The sequence below is a fragment of the Marmota flaviventris genome, chromosome 16 (assembly GCF_047511675.1).
Source record: "Marmota flaviventris isolate mMarFla1 chromosome 16, mMarFla1.hap1, whole genome shotgun sequence".
In the NCBI taxonomy this organism is placed as follows: domain Eukaryota; kingdom Metazoa; phylum Chordata; class Mammalia; order Rodentia; family Sciuridae; genus Marmota; species Marmota flaviventris.
This window is the reverse complement of record NC_092513.1, coordinates 4,078,278-4,100,717: the sequence shown is the minus strand read 5'-3', so window position 1 is coordinate 4,100,717 and position 22,440 is coordinate 4,078,278. Positions and strand designations below refer to the sequence as shown.

At 47.6% G+C, this 22,440-nt stretch overlaps 1 protein-coding gene across 1 annotated transcript in view; it reads left to right on the top strand.

Moving 5' to 3' along the window:
• Cndp1 (carnosine dipeptidase 1) overlaps nucleotides 1–22,440 on the top strand; it is a 35,258-nt gene that overhangs the window by 5,160 nt on the left and 7,658 nt on the right. The window contains exons 4-13 of the mRNA XM_071602832.1: nucleotides 1,450–1,596; nucleotides 2,493–2,655; nucleotides 4,200–4,288; nucleotides 8,107–8,307; nucleotides 11,066–11,150; nucleotides 15,273–15,433; nucleotides 16,418–16,582; nucleotides 17,764–17,905; nucleotides 20,517–20,664; nucleotides 21,465–21,536. Coding sequence (XP_071458933.1) covers nucleotides 1,450–1,596; nucleotides 2,493–2,655; nucleotides 4,200–4,288; nucleotides 8,107–8,307; nucleotides 11,066–11,150; nucleotides 15,273–15,433; nucleotides 16,418–16,582; nucleotides 17,764–17,905; nucleotides 20,517–20,664; nucleotides 21,465–21,536 — 1,373 coding nt within the window. The remainder of the gene's footprint in view (nucleotides 1–1,449; nucleotides 1,597–2,492; nucleotides 2,656–4,199; nucleotides 4,289–8,106; nucleotides 8,308–11,065; nucleotides 11,151–15,272; nucleotides 15,434–16,417; nucleotides 16,583–17,763; nucleotides 17,906–20,516; nucleotides 20,665–21,464; nucleotides 21,537–22,440) is intronic.

The following is a 22,440-nucleotide window of genomic DNA, read 5'->3' as shown; positions in this document are numbered from 1 at the left end:
GCAACTCTGTGGGACTCTCTCTTGCTTTGGCCCCTCAGGTGGCCCACTAGCAGTGCCACGAGGCCCCTGGCGAGGTCCAGATGGAGCTGGGGTCCAGAGAGCCCTGGACAGTTGCTGACAGCATTGTCTGTGGTACAGTCCAGGGAGCACTTGGTCTCCTCTCTTATCACACCTGTGGGCACGTGGCACAGGCATATGGAGAAGGGGAGGAAGGAGGATGAGGAGGAAGGGAGAGAGGGGGCCAGGGAGCAGAAGAGGGAGGGACGAGTGGGTGACAAGGTGCAGGCACCTGCGGTGCCCACCCTCTCACTGGGTTGCTTCCCTCTCCCTTCCTTCTACTCTGCCTCCTGTGCCCTCCCTGGGCATCTGGCCATGTGACCACAGGCCTCCCCAAATGAGTGTTGTTGTTGTGCTCACCAGCCGGGGGTCCCCCACCCTGTGTCTGGCACATACATGATAGGCGTTCATTGGATCAGCCAAACCGGGGAACACTATCATGCAAACAGACGTGAAACCTTCCTGTTTCATGCTAATGGCACGAAACTGAATGTCCAGACCCCTCTTCCTGAGCTCGACCTTCGCATAATCCTTCTTTCTACAGGAATATAAACCTGCAGAAAGCCTGCTCGGATCTTCAGAACCCCAGCGGGGTTTCCAGAGTAGGTTGAAATTAACAGGGCTGGAGGCTGATTTGGGCTTTTGGCCACATTTCGTCCTGGCCTCTTCCAACACACTGAGGCCCACTCAGGGTGGAGAACCCCACAGCACCTGCTGAGGTTGCAGGTGAGAAATACAGAACACAGTTTTCCTTAAATAAGTTCCCTTAAAATAAAAGTGAAAGTGCACCCTCTAGGAAAGCGGGATCAAACTAAAATAAATTAGGAAGTAGAGTCAAGATTAAGTGGAGTCAAGATCAACCAGTCAAAATATGTGTAGCTTTCCATAAAACAATCCTGTCCCAGGATAAGCGGGTTGGGTTCCAGCACGGAATGTGAGAGGTCTGCACTAATGGCTCCATATTAGCTGGTGCTTACTGAATAGGGCAGCTGGTAAGTGCCAGGGACACGCTGGTCCTCTCGCAGTGTGACAGCTCGTGGCTATCGTTTCTCATGGTTAGGGAGCATCATTCTATAGGACAGATGAGAAAACTGAGCCTGAAAGAAGGGTTGTCAGAGCCCCGAGACTGGCACAGGCGGAGGTGGACCCGGCCGCACTGCCTCCCACGCTGGACCTCCACTGTGCCCCCTCGTGCTCTGTCCTAACCAGCGCCTCTGGCCTCTGGGTCTTGATTAAACCCGAGTGTGTCTGTCAGTTGCCTCTGAGTGTCACAGTGCACAGGACGTCGACACAGAAGAGCCGGGGACTAGTCAGTCCCTGCCCCTGAATCGCTTCCCCCCAAGGGAATATGGGATCCCCCCATGCTAATGCCCTCCCTGACTTTCCTCACAGACGCTGAAGGAGTGGGTGGCGGTGGAGAGCGATTCCATCCAACCAGCGCTTCATTTCAGACAAGAGCCCTTCCGGATGATGGCCATGACTACAGACAAGCGTGGAATCCAGGGACCTGGGCTCTCAGCAGGTGCCGGCGGGCGGGTTGCCCTCCAGTGAAGGAACCACTTCTGTGGCCACCGACCTTGCCTTCTTTGGCAAGAGAGGGGCTTACCCTGCTCCTCACCCCAACCCTCAGAGTGCTGATTCCCAGGAAGGAGGAAGCACCTTCCAGAGCAGGCCTGGGGCCGGGGTGGGGGATGAGGCTGAAAGCAAATGGAGGAGGTGAGTGAAGGTAACAGTGTTATGGAAAGGCCCCAACCCGCACCTGAGTGTCACATCTCAACTCACTTGTCCTTTCCCTTAAATTCATATGCAACTTTCTCCAAGGGTCATTCTCCAAGGGTCTCTAAGAACTGCATTCTTTCTTCAAAATCATTGCTTAAAACTGCCATTTCAACCCTGATGGTGACCCTAAGCCCAAAGCCACCCATTCCTATGACAACCTTAAGCCTGATGTCACCCATTTCAATGACAACCCTAAGCTTGATGCCACTCATCCCCAATGACAACCCTAAGCTTGATGCCACTTATCCCCAATGGCAGCCCTAAGCCCAAAGCCACACAACTCCTAATGGCAATCCTAAATCTAAGCACCCAGTGCCACCTGCTCAGCATGAAGAACTTCAGAATTCTCCAAATTTTCCAGGATTCTACTTTAAGCCAGTTGTGTTCTAAGTTCTTATTGAAGAATGCATCCTACTAACTATACTGTTTGTCAGTGTGTACCTAAGGAAGTTCTTGGCTTTTAATTATGATTTATATTTTTATTAAAAGTGTCTAATGGGACCCATTTTAGAGATGGAGACAGTGAGGCTCAGAAAAATGACACAGGCCCTTCAGCAACCCAGGGACAGAACGAACAGATTCCTAACGTCATGTTCTGAGTCTTCTGGAAGGACCATGGAGGTTTTTAAACCATGTGATCCATCATCTTCCTGCAGCTGCCTGATGGCCAGAGTCTTCCCATCCCTCCTATCATCCTGGCTGAACTGGGGAATGATCCGAAGAAACCCACCGTGTGCTTGTATGGGCACCTGGATGTGCAGCCGGCTCAGGAGAGCAAGGGGTGGCTCACGGACCCCTACACGCTGACGGAGGTGGACGGTCAGTGACATGCTGACTCCTCAGCACCCTGCTCATCTGTGGATAGAGCTTGCTCACAGGGGTTAAGGATTTAAAGTGTGACTCTTTCCCCAGGCTCCAGGTCTTTCAGTGTCATGAAGGGTGAATTGAAGAGGCCGAGGATATAGCTCAGGGGGAGAGCACTTGCCTAACACATAGGAGGCCCTGGGTTCAATCCCCAGCACCCAAAACAGCAACTACTAATAGAAGGGTGAACAGAAGCCTAGGGTGTAGCTCCATGCAGGAGCATTTGCCCAGCATGCACAAGGCGCTGGGTTCCATAGTTGGTTCATTGGGGCTGATTTTCTTTCATTTGTGAAAGAAACTAAGAAGTTCTGTGTCCCTGCATAGGGCCCTTGGGTGCGAGGAAGACATTTATCTAGGTGACAACTTTCCTTTTTTTTTTTTTTTTTTTCAGTACAGGGATTGAACCCAGAGGTGCTCAACCACCCAGCCCAGCCCTTTTAATTTTTTATTTTTGAGATGGGGTCTTGCTAAGTTGCTTAGGGCCTCACTAAGTTGCTGAGGCTGATTCTGAGCTTGGGATCCTCCTGCCTCAGCCTACCTAGCTCCTGGGGTTACAGGCGTGCACCACCACACCCGGCTTCCCTATCCTTTTTGTAAATTGAACTGTTTCCTTTCATTAGTGCAGTATAATTATACATCGTAGCAGAGTTCAGTTTGACAAAATCATACATGCATGGAATTTAACTTACTCCATTTCAGTTCCTGGTTCCCCCTTCCCTCCCCTTCTGTCTCCCCCATTCTCATTCCTCTACTGGTCGTCTTTTCACTGGTTTATTTATTTTTGACAGGTACTTTATAGACAAACATGCACATGGAATTAACTGGTATATTTACACATGCACATAGTGTGATGGTGTCAGATTCATCTGCATTTCCTCCCCTTTCCCATCCCTCCTCCCTCTCTATCTCATCCTTCTACTCCACTGATTGTCCCTTTATCTTTATGATATCCAGCTCCCTCTTTCCCCTTATTTTGCTCTAGTTTCTGCATATGAGAGAAAACATTGACCCTTGACTTTCTGAGGCTGGCTTATTTCACTTAGCCTGATGGTCTCCAGTTCCACCCATTGACCAGCAAATGCCATGATTTCAGTCTTCTTTATGGCTGAGTAAAGATAACAAGCATAACTTGTATTTTATACAGAAAAGAAGAAAGACTGATAGAGACATACATACTTTTTCCCATTATCCTATCAGTTGTAAATTCCCAGAGCACATGGCCACATCATGTGCTGCTCTGCAGCAACCTTGGCTTCCTTAACAAACTTACTGCTGAGGCCAGTGGAATCCATTTATTTAAAACTAGCCTATTCCACCAGCTGTTGACCGTATTGTACATAAGAAATCACACCTTGCAATTTCAGAGGAAGATTTGTGCCTGGAATATTAGAAAGTATTGTTAAAATCATGACCCATGAAATCACATTGGTTTTTAACTCACTCAGCTTAGCAGAGGTGTCCATGCATCATTTTAAATTCTTTTTCTCCTATTTTAAAAGGGAAACTGTATGGACGAGGATCAGTAGACAACAAAGGCCCCGTCCTAGCTTGGATTCATGCTGTGAGCGCCTTCAGAGACCTAGAGCAAGTAGGTGGCCAGCTGCGCGGACCGGGGAGAAGAGGGTGGTGATGCCCACTGTGTCCCTCCTGAGCTTCAGTGTGTGACCTACTTCCCCCAGCATCTTAGGGGGTGGGCACTACTGTTACACCCTTCTACAGGTGGGAGGAGGAAGGCTTGAGAACTTAGGGAACTTACTCGGAGAGGCCCAGCTGGTGCAGTGACGTGCTCTGAGCATGGGTTCCAGCTGCCTGTCAACCACATTAGAAACAACAGAAACCGTGACCAGCCTGTGGCCACATTACTGTCTGCTGTGAAGCTGTGAATTGTCCTTTTCTAAACTCTGTCTTTTTTTTAACCTTATTTTCCTTCATATCATAGAGTATGGTTTTTTAATAGATGTGTACATATATTTTTTAAAATGTGTTGGATATTTTGTAAGTGATCAAGGCAGAAATCTCTGCCACCTGACGTTCTGTCTGAATCCTGCCCCCAACAGCTCAGATTGGGGTTAGGAAAGGAAGGCAGGGAGCAGCTTTGGGGGGTGAGCCCACTCTTTCTGGCCACTAGAGGGCATCAGTGGTGGGTCGAGGTTTGTGTCTTTTTTTGTGGTTTTGGTATCAGGGATTGAACCCAGGGACACTCAACCGCTGAGCCACATCCCAAGCCCTTTTTTAATATTTTGGTTAGAGACAGGGAGTTACTTAGGGCCTCACTAAGTTGCTGAGGCTGGCTTTGAACTTGAGATCCTCCTGTCTCACTGTGATTACAGGTATGTGCCACCGCGCCTGGCTAGGTTTGGTCTTTAACTGTCTCATGCCATGCTCTCACAGGACGGTTTTGTCTTCAACCAGCGTTTCCTCCTAAGGAATGTGCTTAGACTCCCACTGAGATCAAACCCAGCCATGTGGCTGTGGGCGGTGACTTACTCTCTCTGGGCCCTGAACTCTGTTCTGTAGAAGTGAGTCGCTGCCACTTGACTGCACTCAGATGTGGCCTGTCTGGATGGTGCCAGCTGAGGCGGGGAGACTGGCCTCTTCACTCCCCACTCAGGGGATGTGGCCACCTGCTAGTGAGGATCTCTCCACTGTTGCAGGGCCAGCTCTGTGCTCAGGGAACCTGTGAGGAGAGGAGGTGGCCTCCAGGCCAGGAATGGCGTGGGAAAGGGAGGACACTCACCTCAGCTCCCAAGGCTCTCCCCAAGGAAAACCTCCTGCTAGCTGCTCCCTGGTGTTACAGTGGGGGATACCGAGCTCCAGGCCTGGCCAGAGGTCCTGGGGCTGAAGGGCAGGCTCCAGGCTCCTGGGGACTGCTGCCTCACCCTCATCCACCCAGGAGGACCTCCGGGACAGGCAGAGATGGCCTCAGCACTCAGGAGCTCCTCAGGGCTCTTTGGACCAGCTTCTCCTCTGCCCGCAGCCAGCTCACTGGGTGCCCATTACTGAATGTTCCTGGATGTGCAGTTTTGACAGGAAGTCTGATGCCAGTGGTTTTTAAATGATGGGATTGATATTTTACACAAATATTCCAAAGTAGCTAATATTGCTGTTGTTCAGTGTGGTGTGGTCACAACGATGAGGCTCTGTGTTGGTTTCATGGGTGGTGGGACCTGCAGGGATTTAGATTTCACTTAGCATGATGGTCTCCAGTTCCATCCATTGACCATGAAGCATTTGTTCTGGTGCAGAAGGATTTTATGGTTTGGAGCTAACTTTAAGAATCTACAGCCTCTCTCCCTTCCCCTCATCTTACATTACTGATTGCATTAAGCACTTTCAACAAATAAATATTTAAGAAGAAAATGGGACCCATTTGTTGGGTTCATGGGCAAAAGAGAAAATGGCTCCATTCACAGAGCAAACCCCGCTGGCCTTTCCTGCACGGAAGGGAACTGGTACCCATTTCGGAAGCAGAGGAGGTTGGGGTTCAGCCTTGTGGGTCCATCTCGCCTGTGCTGGGGAGAGCTCAGAGGAGGGCTCAGTCTCGGGGCACCTTCCCACAGGGCGGGCCAACACAGGCCGTGTGGAGCAGCGAGCCCTGCCCAAGAGCCCAGGCAGAAAGCCCTGATAGCACCTCTCCCAAAGGAGGCCCAACAGAGCAGACGCCAGGGCTTCTCTCGCCAGAGTTTATTTTCTCCTGAGACATAAGCCAATGAGAAGGGAGGGGACCACTCACCCCTTTATCTCACGGAGAAAGGCAAGGGCAGTAATTAGAACATTTCTGCTGGGTCCTGCTGATCACTCCAAAGCTGTCTTTTTACCCGCTGCACCCACTTAACAGCCCTGAGCCGTGAGTGTGGCTTCTCTCCACCCTCTTTTTCCTCACTCACCTGCCTTCCCTCCTTCCATCTGGATGCCGATGTTTATTTTAAAATCCCTATATAAAGGTTTGATTTGGTTTTTAGATTTCAATTCTGAAAATTACATAAATATAACAAAGAAAACACAGGAAATATTCACTACCTGTGGACCAGTCCCTGTTCTCTCTGAGCCTCATGTTCCTCATCAAGGGGAACAAGGAACAGTTGTCCTGAAAAGATTAACTAAAGAAACATGTGCAAAGGCTCTGTGGTAGGATCAGGCCCTTCCTGAGGGCCTCTTTTCTTCTTGCCCACAGAGAACTTAAACATACCTTACACCTCCTGGGGCTATCTCACTAGTGGCAGAGTTGGTGTTAATATTCATATTTCATGGGTAGAGAACTGAGTGACCTAGAAGTGACATGTCTTAAGTTTCTCGAGGAACACAGCAGACCTAACCTGAACTTGACGGCTGGCCCAATTGTCCCCCAACACTTAGTCACTATTGGTTTGGTTCATGTTTTATCAAATGTGACTTGCCAGCAAATTCTCAAGATTTCCAACTATATCTCAGTGATTGTGTGCTCTTGTGTGTTAATAAAGACCCTTTGAACATTTCAGAACTTCAGCACTACTTCTTGAGATGCTCAGAGGGATATTAACACGTTAAGTAAATCATTATCCCCAAAGGCTCTTATCCAGCAGGATGACGAAGGTCACCTATGTTCTCACACACAGTCCTGCGTTTGTGGATCCCCCCAGGAGCCAGTCCACCCGAGGACTGAGGAGCATGCACGTGTGCGTGGATCATCCACACATGGTCCCTGTTCCAATCCTCCCAGCCTTTGCTGTGCTCTAGCAAAAGACCTTGGTCTCCTCTCTTAATGCGGCTCTCTCTCAAAGATGTGAAGCTGTAAATTATACAGAGAAAAAGGATCAAAACTGGATGGGAAAGGGGGCATGTTGTAAAAATTTTAAAGGAGCTGTTCTGTGCCCTAATATTAACTAGAGAAAAACTCAAGCTCCTTTTCGCTGCAAGATCAAAGCCTTTGAATAAGTTAAAAGGCAGATTGAAATCATAGATGAAAAATATTAGATACTGGAAAAATTATCCTGAGGCTTAATAATCTTTCAAAAAAAAAAAAAGTTCTCATTTGCCATATGCAGAAATGTGAAGGCAGAGGGCGATTTGTAATCGAGAACTTTCTTCAAAAGTTCCTTTTGGGGAGAAGGAGGAAAATGCCGCCCTCCAGAGCTCAGTAAAGCTCGGTGCTGCGGATGCTGCTTTTTCTCTAGAAATTTCTTCCTCAATTCCATATGAGAGCATTAGTGGACAGGCCACATTGGAGAGATTCACTAGGCCTCACCTAGCATTTCCCTCCACAATTTAGGTTAGAAGGTCTTCCTGTGAACAGAGATGCTGGAAAGGCAAATGGTTCATATGTTGAATGTAAACAAGAATTCAATGAACCCAAGTTGAATACAAATGAATCCTGGATGTTTAAACTGTGGGCAGGGCATGCAGTGGTTTCCTTCTCTGTGTACCCAGGATCTCCCTGTGAATTTCAAGTTCATCCTTGAAGGGATGGAAGAAGCTGGTTCTGTTGCCCTAGAGGAACTTATCAAAAAAGAAAAGGACCGGTTCTTCTCCAGTGTGGACTACATCGTGATTTCAGATAATCTATGGCTCAGTCAGACGAAGCCCGCGCTCACTTATGGGACTCGAGGGAACAGCTACTTCCAGGTGGAGGTAAGAGTGGGCAATGAGCACAGAGAGAGGTATTTGGGGCTGTGGACAGGAGGGAGGGAACTGTTCTGGAGGAAGAGGAAGACAGGAAGCTCTTATCTTGGATACAGCCTGGGGGCAGGGGCTGGGGGTCATAAAGGTCTTAGGGTTTCAGGATACAGTTATGAACTCTCCAAAACTTGGAGAAGATGAGGCTTATGTGCATTTTTTTCCCTGAGGAGGACAGAAGATTGCTAGGGGTTTGTCACAATCCCAAAGGACTAGTAACCATGCTTGTGGACTGTAGAGGCAGGAATAGCAGCCCACAGGGTGGACTTCCTAGGTGGAGGCTGGGAATGCTATAACATTACCATGGTGTGTGTCGGCCAGGTCTGGTGGTTACCACTGGGGTGTCCAGTTAGGGTCTAGGTCCTCAGTGTCCTGAACAAAGAATCGAGCAAGACACACAAAAGTAACAGGCAAAGTATAGACTTACTGAAGGTGAAGGTGATACTGGTGTTGAGAATCAGGTTCAAGCCCTGTTTCCCCTGGTGCTGAAAACTGAACACCCAAGGAACACTGGGGCAAGTGCAAAAAGTTTTATTTAAAGGATAGAATGAGGTTGGGGTGTCCTCCACAGAGGAGGAGGGGAAGTGCTTTGCAGGTATTAGCATTTTATTTCCTCTTAAATCGGCCCCCGTCTTCCTGACCCAACCGTTCTTTACCTCACCAAGGGTCCCCCACCATCGCCAAAGTCGGCCTTCAGTTCATCCCCTCCCACCATCCCCAGTCTCCTGGCCCCCAGCATGTTGTGATCACGCCATCCGATATTCTGGCCTGACACATATGTTTTCTTCTTCTTTTCCCTTTTCTATTGATACAGGCAACCTGTGATCAGGCATATAATTTAGAATCAGAGTTCCTCCTGGCTAACTGATTGATGATTTAGCCACTTTGTTCTGTTTTCTCATATAACAATATGTAGACTTACTAATTGACAAGACCTAGTTAAACCCAGGCAGTTGTGAGACTCGTATGTGATGGACCAGACGGAACATGGTGCATTCTCTGCCTCAGAGCATTTACTGCTGGGAGATACAGGGGTCTATAGGGATGACACGGGAGTGAAAGGGAAATAGGTAGCAGGGATGTCTTATTCCAAATTCTTGCAGGAAACTTGGCTATGAGAAGGAGGAAAGATGGGTCAACAGCTGGAGGGAGCACAGAGCCCCCGAGAGCCCTAGGAGGCAGTGGGAAGGGGGAGCAGCAGGGACCTGGGAGAAAGGTGGGGCATATTAGTGATAACAAAGGCCTTGAGGAGACGGGGCGAATGAGATCCTGAGCTAAGGAAGGCGTAACCTCTTCTGCAAGGCTAGAAGGTAGGTAGAGAGAGAAAAGTTATGCAATGTCTTTTTTGTTGTTGTTGGTCTCCATTTTTTCCCCTGCTGAGTAGGAAGCAAGTGCACCTGCAGAGAAGTGACAGTCTGAAGTGGTTGCCATGGGGATGGGAAGAGGATCCACTAGAGCAAGAAGCGCCAGGCAGTGTTAGGGTGGGTGGCTCCTGTCCCTGGATACCTTGCCACATCTGTGCTCAGTAGCTAGGGCCAGAAAAGGCCCAGGAGGGTAAGGTTGACCTAGGTGAGGGTGTTCCAGGTGGGTGTGATAGAGGGCAGAGGGAAGCAAACCAAGGTGTGGGCCCAGAGAGGTGATATATCGTGGCATTTAGGTTAAGAGGGGAAGATAGACAGGAAATAAATAGGTTGGAAAATCTTGGAAGTGTCAATTAACTGAATATCCTGATGAGGACCAAGACCATTGGTAGTAAAGCAATGTGGAAAGAGAAGAGGGGGGGGGGGGAAATTGGGATCGGAAGGAAGGACGAGGCAGCTTCAGGTTTTGGAGATGACACTATAAACTCCAAAGTGCTCTAGTTAGTGTTACTGCCTAATAAAATAAAGTGACCAAACGGAAGACTCTTCTGGCAGCACATTAGGGATGGATTGGAGCAGGAGAGGACCAACTGGTCAGGAGGCACAGGAGGGAAAGTAATGAAGAGACAACTTCAAAATCCAACTGGTAGCTGATTGGGTTTGTGTACATAGGAGGAATCAAGCTGGTAGGATGTAATTGTAGGAGAAGATGTTGAATTCACTTCTAAATCTACCGAACTTTAGAAACTAGAAGCAGTGTCCCACTCAAGTGGAATGCACTGTAAGCAACCAACACTTTCAGGTCCGGGCTTAGATAAAAGTCAGACCTCCAGCAAGGAGTATGGAAAAGATGGAGACAGGAGATGATATCTGGGAGACCTCCAGGTACAGAGGAAGAAGCAGTTAAGGGTGGATCTATAGAGGTGGGAGGAACAACAGGAATTATTGGAAGAGACAGCAAGAGAATCGCCTGCAGGCAGGAAGGGACTAAAGAGAAGAAAGTTCCTCAGAAACCAAGGGAGGGGGATTCTTCAGAGGTGATTGACAGTGTGGGCTGAAGCCAAAAAGAAGTCAGCTGTAGAACATCAACGATTTGGCCGAGGAGAACCTGGTGATCCTGCTGTCAGTGGAATAGTAGGGGAATGAAGTCAGCCGCAGGGGATTCAGGAAAGAGTGGGAAATGCAGAAGCAGAGAGTGGTAGAGTCTCCAAGTTACATGACTGAGAAGCACAAGCAGCGTGGTCAGGTCTGAAGGTCACCTCGCTGAGTCCTGAGGGGCACCACTGGGGCAGGCCTTCCACCAGGCAGGACCCAGCGGGTAAGTCCATCCTTCTCTTTTACCTATTTCCCAGGTGAGATGCAGAGATCAAGATTTTCATTCCGGAACCTTTGGTGGTATCCTCAACGAGCCAATGGCTGACTTGGTGGCTCTTCTGGGTAATGCCTTATTGCATTTCCCCGTTTAAGCATCAAATAATCTAATCAAATTCGGTTCCCTTTGACTTTCTTCACCTCCCCTTCAGTTTCTGAACCAGCTCTGAAGTGGGTGTGGTACACAGAGACACCGCCGTCTCAGCTCTCTCCCCTCGGCCGCGTATTCCCCAGGCACAGATCAAGACCATGCCATTTCTTCTCATGGATCAAACTCCTTTCCTTTATTGGGCATTATGACACATCCAGCCACATGTAAGGAAAACAGTGCAGAGACCACAAGGATCAGGAGACCGAGACCAGCTCTGACTCCCACTGAGGCTTCCCACACATGGGGTGGGAGGGGGCGGCGGTCCCAAGCCAGCAGCACCCCAGGTTCCACCTCAGCAGAGCAGGCATGACTTTTTGACTGCAGATGAATCAACAAAATGATGACCAAAGGGAGAGCCATCTCACAGGTGAGGCCCTTGACACTCTCCCAGCGGCCTCTTGTGTCGCACCACAGGTGGGGCTATGGCAGCCCGCCCCGGCCCAGGGGGCCACGCATCAAGCAGGTGGGTTCTGGACGGTTGTGACTAGTTGTGTGCCTGCTCTGCCACAGACCAGTTCCGTGACGTTGGCAAGCTACTTGAGTTGTCGAGGTTTTGGTTTACTCACCTGCCAACAAGCATGATCATGGACTTGCCTAGTAAGTGTGTTTTGAGGGAAGAGATTCCCCGAGATCACTTCCTGTGGTGGCCGGAACGGGATGTCTGCAGGAGACTACTGATCTGCCAGCCTGAGGGAGCAGCTCTGACCTTCCCAAGGACCCTAGAGATGATGCCAAGCAGGCCAACCTGCTCGGCTTCATTTTCCAAGGTTGCTGTGGCCCCGACTGGCACAGGGATGCCAGTATGTCGGCTGGCAGCACCCAGCATGGACCACTGCTGCCCGTCTTTTGTGGGCAGACTGATATGTGTAAGCAGAAGGTTTTTCTCAGGAAGCCCATCTGTTCAGGCTTGATCCCGTGGTGGCTCTTCCCTGCATCAGGGCTGCCCCTGGTGGATTCTCTGGAAGCCCAGGAGGGGCTTCTGGCACTGTGAGGCACTCCTGGGCATCAAGACTGTTTCCCGTGGGCAGTTTTCAGGGCAGCATGGTCGACCTCCTGAGAATTTCCACCCCCATTGGTGGAGGTAGCTGCAGAGACGCCATCAGTCCCCATCAGTGCAAAGTGAGCAGGAGGGGAGGGGTCAACTCTTGATCGAGCCAACACACTTGGTGTGAAAGTGCTGGGTGAGAACTAGCAGGGGCAGAATGATTTCTGCCGAGCACGGACATTAACCTTTCCTTGTTTCCCAGTCACCAAAGGAGAAAAGGACCCAGCAGCACCTCACAGCTCTCCCTAGTCAGATTTCTCTGCAAGTGAATTAGAGGGAAAGGAAAATGAGGAAATGCTATATGTCCACAGGCACCGTTCCCAAGCTGGTAGTTGGAGAAGGGATGTGCTGCATCCTGAGAAAAGGGAATCATGATTTAAAGTGAAGCTCCTGACCACTTGTTGGGAAAGATGGTCCTGTGCAGATCCCACACTGAGGACATGGCTGCCACCCTCACAACTGGCAGAGTTGGGCAGCACCAGCTGCAGTGTCAGGGCAGACGTCACCGTTCAGGTTCATAGTATGAACATGAGCATCCTGGCTCCTGGGGGCACTCTTGTCAAAACACTGCCAGGTTCTGTGTCGTTTTTGGCTACAGGGACTATGCCCTTGGTGTCCACTCATCCTTCCAGGTTTAGCTGACAGCCGTGTGGCCTCATTGGCCTCCTGGTGACCCCGGTGCTCCTGTGTAGGTCATTCCCTGTTATGGTTTGCATGTGAGGTGTCCCCCAAAAGCTCCCATGTGAGACAATGCAAGAAGGTTCAGAGGAGGAATGATTGGGTTGTGAGAGTCTTGACCTAATCAGTGAATCAGTCCCTGATGGATTAACTGAGGGGTACCTGAGGCAGGTGAGCTGAGGAGGTGGGGCTTTGGGCTGTGGCTGGGGTGTCTATTTGTATCTGGCAAGTGGAGACCTCTCTCTGCTCTGACCATCACGTGAGTTGCTTCCCTCTGCCACACTCTTCTGCACTGATGCACAGCCTCACCTGGAGCCTGAGGAATGGAGACACCTTCTATGGACTGAGACCTCTGAAACTGTGAGCCCCTAAATAAACTTTTCCTCCTCTAAAGTTGTTTTGGTTGAAACTTTTAGTCACATCAGCAAAAAAGGTGACTAAAACATTCCCCTTCAGAGCTCCCCTCCTTGACCCCATGAACCCTGGGCCTGGGTCTCCAGGCTGGACCGTGGGCAGGGTCTGTGTCTTAGGCCTTTCCACAGCTCTGCCCTGACCTAGGACACAGGAGGCAGAAATGGCCTAGGGAAGACTGGTGATTGCATTATTGGTGGTGTTTTGATGGTATTGGTGACAAAGAGAGAAGGTAGGCAGCAAAGCCTTAGCAGCCAGTCCCAGGCCCTCGGCACCTAACTTCTTTAGACTTGAGTCTCACTAAGGGGTTGGGATGCCTTACTCGATATACAGTGCGTCCACTGGGTCAGCAGGGGTGCTGTAACACAGGACTCACAGCACAGTGGCCTGCCGCACATCCTGTAGCGCGGTCACAGAGGGAACATAAGTCTGGGGATGCGCAGTGGGACCAGGAGAGGGGCAAGGAGGGGTTGGTGGAAATGGTGGAATTCCTTCCCTTCCCATTCTGCTGCCTTGGAGACTCAATCCTCAGGCTGAGCATCCTGTGACATTCTCAAGGTGCCGGGAAGCCCACTGCTCACACAACCCCTGCCTGTGGATTCCGGCACGCATTCTCCTGGCTTTTCTGTGTCGACACAGAGCCCAGAACCCTGGCCACCTATCTGCTCATGTGGTTCACGTGGTTCCTCTGTGGTCAGAGACGGTGCCTCATTGACGGAAGGCAGGGTCTTGTGTTTCCGCACGTCCTAGCCTTGACCAGTAACTAGGTGTCCATGCACAGGTGGCTCAGGGGCTGAAGATGAGTTTGTGACTGCTCACCTGAGCTAAGATCTTAAAACGTAGTTTTCTCTGTCATGTTCCTCCCCCAACATGGTCTTGGAATCACAGTGAGAATATGAAATGTGTCATTTGTGAAGTGCCTTTACTTGAATAAAAGTCCCTAGATGAATTGAGGGTGAATGTAGCTGCCCCGAGACATTTTTGTATTATCTATATCAATCTATTTCCTGGTTGAATATTATCTTTGATAGGTGTTTTCTCCAGACAGTGAGCAATATTTACTAAATCTCAGCATGTGCTTCCTTCATAGATATTTGTTGATGGTTTTTTATTCTAATTGATCCCCAAACTTTTTAAAAAATATTTTTAGTTGTAGATGGATATAATACCTTTATTTTGTTTATTTAATTTTTTTTATATGGTGTTGAGGATTGAACCCGGTGCCTCACACAAGCTAGGCAAGTGCTCTACCACTGAGCCACAACCCCAGTGCCCCCACCAAACTTTTTAATAAAGAGCAGTTTAGTGTATATACTTATTTAGAATAAAGTATTTTGTATTCGTCATGGAGTAGACTTCAAGGATATTATGCTTTTGATTAAAAAGAAGTATTATATAATTTATGGGGGTGTAGGGAGAGAGTTGAGAAGAGATGATAGAAATTTTCAGTTTTTCATATTTATGCATATATATATATGTACATATATACATATGTATATATATTTTAAAATATTTTAAATAAACACATTACTTTTGAACTCAGGATAAGAGAATTTGAAAATTAACCTTGTTTATGATACAAACAATATAGTTGAGAACTTGCACTTGACACAGGTGAGCCTTATCTGATTTAATCTATTGCAGACCCATGATTCCAGCCCTGCATTTGATCAGATGGACATAATAGCACGCTTACTCTGGCTGAGTCCACCTGATGATCAGCTTTTTCCTCTGACCATTACCTCTTGAGTATAATCGCTGCCAGTGGCTTTGGCTAAGTGGATCGGGGACAGTCAGGAGGCCAGCTGCCACCCAGGAGAGCTGTTGCCTGGTTCACTCCAGTGGCACAACATCAGCACAGTCATCATTTCTACCTGCTTTGTTTTCTCTGTGCATTTTGTAGGAAGCCTGGTGGATTCCTCAGGTCATATCCTGATCCCTGGAATCTATGACCAAGTGGCTCCTCTTACAGAGGAGGAAAAAAAACTATATGAAGCCATTGAAATGGACCTAGGAGAATACCAGAATAACAGCCAGGTCGAGAAATTTCTGTTTGATACCAAGGTATGGCAATAAGCCACATTTCCCACTGTGTAATTAGCACCAAAGGGTGCTAATCTGCATATATTAGAACCTAGTGATGCTGGTTCCTAGGCAGATCTGGACTTTCACAGCTCTTTCCTATGCTCTAGACCAACCAGTCCTGTTTCTGGGATCCAGTAGGCATTGGCTTCAGGCACCCAACCATGAACAAGGACTAACTACACATGCTTTTCCAAGGTAGTTTACTAACTTAAATCCAAGCCAGCCTGCAGCCGGGCTGCTGAGATTGGGAAGAACCTGAGTCTGCTCCAGCTCTAAGGCTAACATGCATCCTGCCAGCCCTACCCGGAAGCCGCAGGGACTGATCTGCAGGGCAACACTGCTTCCTCTGTGCCCTTGGGAAACCCGGACCCCCAGCCATGGTAACTGGCCGACTTAGTTTAGTTTTTTGTTGTTTTGGTTTGTTTTCTCCTTCTCCTCTCTTTCTCTTTAAAATACTTACTAAGGTGTTTGGTAGCTATGGCTGATTCCTGGGGAAAGTACCAAGAGGGCAAAAACATGCTGGAAAAAAGTGGGAGCGTTCATTGGTATGAAGTGTATCTCTTCCTCCAGACTAAGTCTGTGGTGCCACAGCTGGAGAGGAAGGTGGCTCTGACTCTGAAGAGGCCTTTGAGGTCTTCTGAATGATTGTGGGACACAAGTGACCACTATCATGATAGTAGATAGAAATTTATAATTGAATCAAATTTTTGAACAGGCTCTTTATTGCCTATTAACAGCTAACTACAGAGCCTGGGCAAACAGAGGACCTTGGTAGTGGGTGGCGTTGTGAGCAAGGGAAGGCCACAGAGGAGGAGGAGCCCTGTGTCCTGACAGAAGTCCGTTTGTGTTGCTGCTGCGGACATAGCTGAATTAGGTGCTGATTAACTCGACCGAGTGGGTCTCGGACACGCAGGTGCTGCTGGGACACACCCAGTGTTCTTGGATGCTTTTATTTCCATTTAGGAGGAAATCCTAATGCATCTGTGGCGGTACCCATGTCTTTCTATTCACGGGATCGAGGGTGCGTTTGATGAGCCTGGAACTAAAACAGTTATACCTGGCCAGGTGATAGGAAAATTTTCAATCCGTCTAGTCCCTCACATGAACATGTCTGTGGTGGAAAAACAGGTAACAAATGTCCCTTGCTACTCTGCCTGTCAGTTCCTGAGTCCCGCACACCACAGTACAGTGAGCAGTCGGTTGTTACCAGGGAAATATTATTTTTCTAACGAAAGAGCTGGAACAAATGTCAAGAACCAGCATCAGCCTTATTTGGTAAACATCTTGTTCCTCAATTATACACAACTATAGCTATGTGATAAATAACCATTTGGAGTTGTGGTGATGGGAAATTTTTAAAAATTAGATGGGAGCTATAAAGGCAAGACTGGTTCTGCCTGTAGATGGAGCAGTAACTGCCCATGGTAGGATGCAGCCAGAAAGCTCAGGCCCAGTCGTCACTTTTCCCATGATGTCTGAAGTCAACAGTTTGAAGCAGCCATTTTAATGAAGATATCATTTGGAAGGAGTGATATGTCTAAGTTACCAATCCATCATCACTTTACCTCCAGTGAGTTTAACAGAGAGTGGAGAAGCCCCAACCTGACCCTCAGTGGCTCTTCTTCCCATCATCCTCTTCCACTGTCTGCTTGGCACTGATCACGTTCCCTGTGCCCTTCCCTCCGCGCTTCCTGGCCCAGGGTGCATGGCCCCTCTTTCTACAGCTGCACCCCCAGGGCCAGGTCTTCTGTGGCTTGTCCACAGCACCTGGACAGTCCTGGGTGTGCCTAGGCATGCCAGGGATACTACACATTTGCTGAAGGAGTGACTGGAGGGGACGTTCAGGATGGCCTTCCCTGGGAGGAAAGAGGCTCAGGGAGGGAGGTGCTGAACTGTCTCCTTCACAGTCTGGCTTGGCATCGACCCCTCTCTTCAGAAAGTTCCCCAAATATTCACTAGAATGCTAATAGATCCTCACACAAGGACATTCCAATCGAGCAGTTGTATCATGTTTCACACTTTTCTCAGAAGTTACTAGAACACCACTAAAGTATCAGACGCTGTGGTAAGAATGGGGTGGGGACAGGCGAGGGGCTTGCAGGGAGAGGGGAAGGAGGGGAAGAGCCAAGTGCAGCCCGGGGTGGAGCCCAGAGCCTCTTCTCAGGGCTGAGAATCCTACCCTCTGTGTGGTACCCTCTGGAGTTCCCCGTGTCAGGTTGGGATTTCAACTAATTCTTAAATGGGAGACTTTGTCCCCTGGGTGAGCGGAAACTGACGTTCTCTCTTACGGTGGAAACATTGCCTTCTAGGTGAAGCAGCACCTTGAGGACGTGTTCTCCAAAAGGAACATCTCTAACCGCATGGCTGCTTCCATGACACTGGGACTTCAACCGTGGATTGCAAACATCAACGACATGCAGTATCTCGCAGCAAAAAGAGCCATCAGCAGAGGTGGGACCTTAGATGTTCTGACTTGCCAGTTTACAGTGGAACCAGGGGGTCCTGCCTGTGGGACAGTGGATCAGCAGGCACTTCTGAAACTCAGGGGTTGACTCTCCTTTGCATCTACCACCTATTATTGAAGGTGCACTATGCACAGGGTGCTTCCTATCACTGTCTCAAGCGATCCAACTGCCTTCTCCATTTCACACAGGGGGAAATTAGGGGTTAAAGAGACTACGTAACTTGTTGAAGGGCACATATCTCAGTGGCAAAGCCAGGGTACCAGTTCAAATCTGGAGACCTGAATTTTAGGGAAAATGAGGGCCCAGAAAAACTTGAAACCCTCTTGATGCAAAGATCATGGAAATATTGGCCAACATACAAAAATCCTGTCAAAAACAGACTAACTCATATGAAAGAAGGAAAATTCTTTGAGTTACAAATGAAAGAGAAACCACAATCTGGTGGAATAGGCTAGCAGACATACTGCCCTGCGGGCCTCTGCTCTCCCTGGGCAATAAGAGGCCAGCGCTGTGATAGCCTCAGGCCAGCATGAAGCAGGGAGTTGGACATAAGCCCCCTGCACAAAGATCAGAATTCCCTCAGAGCCCTGTTCAACTCTGTGTGTTGCAAGCTTGACCTTTTGGTTTGTGTTCTGGATGAAAACAGAGTCTCCCCTGAGAATTTCTAAGCATGGACCCATTCCCAAATATGTTGTCTTTCATTTCTGCTTTGGGTGTGGTCTAGTTCTTCCCAACCCCACAGGTGGACCTCCTGACTGATGCAAACACCAGACTGCCCTGGAGAGACACAGCCCCACGGGAGGCCATGAGAGATATCCAGGGAAGGGCTTCCCGGAGATGGACTTGTTGTATAAAGTCAAAACCCATGAGAAACCCAATGCCAGTCCATCCAGCTCCGACCAGTGATCTCGCAGGCCTCGATACTTCTCCCTCCGGAAGGCAGCATGGTTTTGTTTGGCATTTCCTTGGTGGTGCTTATTTTAATTCTATGTTCGTCAAAGTCCTGGGCAAGACATATATATGATGGGACAAGCAGAGGGAATATGCCTGGGCTTTGGATGCCAGGACAGGAGGAAGAAATATCTAGTCTCGTTGGTTTCTACTGCAAGAGGGACAACCTGCCAATTATAGCAAAATGGGGGCCCCTAAACATGGGGAGAGTTTTGGGTGTCCCCTAAAGAAAGCTGGGCAAACACTGGCAAGTGTTAATATAGATCTATAGCACAAAGCTATAGGTGGGGCCTGAGGCTACACTACTCGGAGAGGTAGAGCTGCAATTTAGAACCCAGGGCTCACTGCAGTCCTAATTCCCCAATGGTATTATCAGTTTAAGAGACATAGCTGTGAAAATTAGAGAACAAGTCCAACACTTAGAGCCATATTTCTCTACATCGTAATTCCTACTGCCTCAATTTAGCAGGTATTTTATTAATAAAAATTGAGAGAGAAGAGGAAGAAGAGTTAGGAAGGTGAGAAGTTGAGCACTATGCCAGCTGAATAGAAATGTGTGTTTGAAATGTCAAGGTTAACAGCCATGAAAAGATCCCACATGCTCCTGATGAGTGCTCCTTTTGGTCAACTATGTGTGACCCAGTTCTGCTGAGAAGGCACATCACTTAATTCACTTTCACACCTTGCTTTGTGATTAAGAAAGAGGTAGCATATTCTCTTTCATTTCTTTGTTTTAGATTTTATTGCCAGTCAATCACAGGTAATTTGTTCTCTGAGCTAGAGGGTTTGAAGTCATCTCTGTCTAGAACTGAGGGTAGCAGTTGAAACTATTTTATGTGATCCTTTGAAAACTGGGAGAAACACTGTGACATTCAAGTGAGAGTGGAGGACAGATATTTGTTTGTATATCTGTTACAAAAACAATTACCCAAGAAAGTCCCACTTCCATAATATTTAGTTCATGAAGAAACTCTTAAAGTGGGCACATTATCTTGTGTCTTGCCAACAATTCATGACCTCTTCCAATGACAAGAAAATACCAGGCCATCCCAAATTGAGGAGCATTTTACCAAACAACTGATCAGTGGATTCTTAAAGAAGGTCAAGTTCACAAAAAACAACAAAATATTGAGAAATGGTCACAGGCTAGAAAAGATGAAGGAGAAGCAATAATAAAACACAGTGTGGGACTCTGCACTGGGTGCTGGGAGGAAAGACGGTGGGATCTGTGAAGTTTGGAGCATGGTTCAGGACAATGACAGTTTCCGGGTCTTGATCATTGCACAACAGTTGTGTGTATTAACATGCCGGAAAAGCAGAGTTAGGGATATATGGGACTGCTTTCTGTACTATTTTTATAATTTTCTAAATTCTGAACTTTTTAAAAATTAGTTCAAACAAATTCAAAAAAAGTTTTTTGAGTATGTAATTGTAAAGAAGGAATCCACAGGTTTCTTCTTGACTGCTTCGTTCATTTTAGAACACAAGTAGCTGATATCAAGGAGCTTACTTACCCTGGCCCAAATCTAATGTTAAAAATGAGAAAGGAAAAAAAAGAAAAAGAAAGATAAAGCAAATATCCCATTTGAGGTTAGTAGGGTCAGTCCTGTTATATATTCCACTGCCTTCTCTTTCTTGTGTTTCAGTGTTTGGAACAGAACCAGATATGATGCGGGATGGGTCAACCATTCCAATAGCCAAAATGATCCAGGACCTCATTCAAAAGAGCGTGATGATGCTTCCACTGGGGGCTGTCGATGATGGGGAACACTCTCAGAATGAGAAGATCAACAGGTCAGCAGGTCCCTGTGTGGACTGGGTCCTGCTGCACAAGCCCAGGGGTGCATGTGGTCAGGCCCCTTCTCCTTATGTGACAATGGGAACCCCATATGGGGTGGCTTAAGCATCAGACATTCGTTTTCTCAGTCCTGGACGCAAGGAAGTACTGGGTGAAGGTGCTGGTTGATTGGGTTCCTGGTTAGGGCTCTCTTCCTGGCTCTCAGACCACTGCTTTCTTCCTGTGTCCTCACGTGTTGCAATAGAGGGGCAGAGGAGAGAGAGTGCCAAGGAGCCAGTGAGCTCAGGTCTCTTCCTCCCTCCAAGGGCACCAGCCCTGGGGATTAAGTTTCACCCTGCTGACTGCAATGACCTTTATCATTTGCTCTAAGGTCCCACTTCCAAATACAGTCACATTAGGGGTTAGGGCTTCAACAAGAGAATTTTTGGGGTCATGACATTCAGTCCATAACAAAGAATATTTAGGCATGTTTGACACAAACCTCCTAAGTCTCCTGTACTAGTAAGAAACAAGAGCATGTGTGGTTCTGATATCCATGTCGTGTCAATAATAAAAAACCAAGGAAAATGAACTTTTTTTTTTTGGATTTGGGCCCAGGACAGATTCCCATCTTCTTAATAATAATGCCATTTCGACACAGGAATCATCAAGTGCCTTTCATTCTGCGATCTCAGTATAGTATCCAACACTTTAGATTGAATTTAAAATATCAATCTTCCTGTCTAAATGGTACAATACTTTTCTTCCTTTGTTTGGTCATTATAACAAAGTTTCTCTTTGTTTTTTCTTTTGTTAGGTGGAACTACATAGAGGGGTCCAAGTTACTTGCTGCCTTTTTCCTGGAGATTGCTAAGCTACATTCAGGACAGTAGAAACTTCCAGTACTACCTGACCCACTGACAGATCCCCTCTCACGCCCCTTAGCAGAGATGACATCTGAACATCCAAAGAAATGTTGATCCAATCAATTATGTTTCCCCTTTCATTTGAAATGCCTTGGGACCTTTGAACCAAGAATACAATATTTAGGAGACAATGGAAATGGTTTAACATGTGATTTAAATCACTCACCTTTCCAAAGTCCCAGCTGTCTTCACCTTCATTTCTCTGAGTCCTGTGCAGTAGTTCCAGGACAGTTCTTCAGTGAGTTAGACTCTCAGCTTGCAATACAATGGGCATAATCCCTCCACTTTGCTTTCTAGGTTCTGAAACACCCATGACACATAATTGTCCCACCCAGTAATTGTTAGCACTTACATCACTGTTGCTCTGCCCACAGTTTCCTTTTCTTATTAATAAAAATGTTGATCTCCACCACTGACTACCATGATTTCCCTGTGGGTTCATTTTTAGAGGAGTTACTAAGGCCTGGTGCTGTATTAACCCCTTTCCTCCCCTTCATTTATTTTCTCTTGCTTTGTGAAAAGTTCTGAAGCTGAAATGATTAAGATTCATACCCTATGCCATTTGGGATTCCATGTGCAAAGAAGAGTTTTTCTCTTATTCTAAGCTTCTTTATCTTCACCATGATTGATGCCATCTAATCAGCTCCCCTGCCTCATATTCTTCCCACCCTGTCAGTAAAGGTTCTCTCTCTAACTTTTGCACACAAGTACATTCACCATAGCAAACTCAATCCTGATGGAATTTCTCTCACTCCATTGGAATTTTACTCAATGACTACATTTAAATTGCTCAAAGCTTTTAATAGCATCAGTTTTAGATAGAGAACTAATCAACCCTGACATCAGTAATACATTCTAAATTTAAAG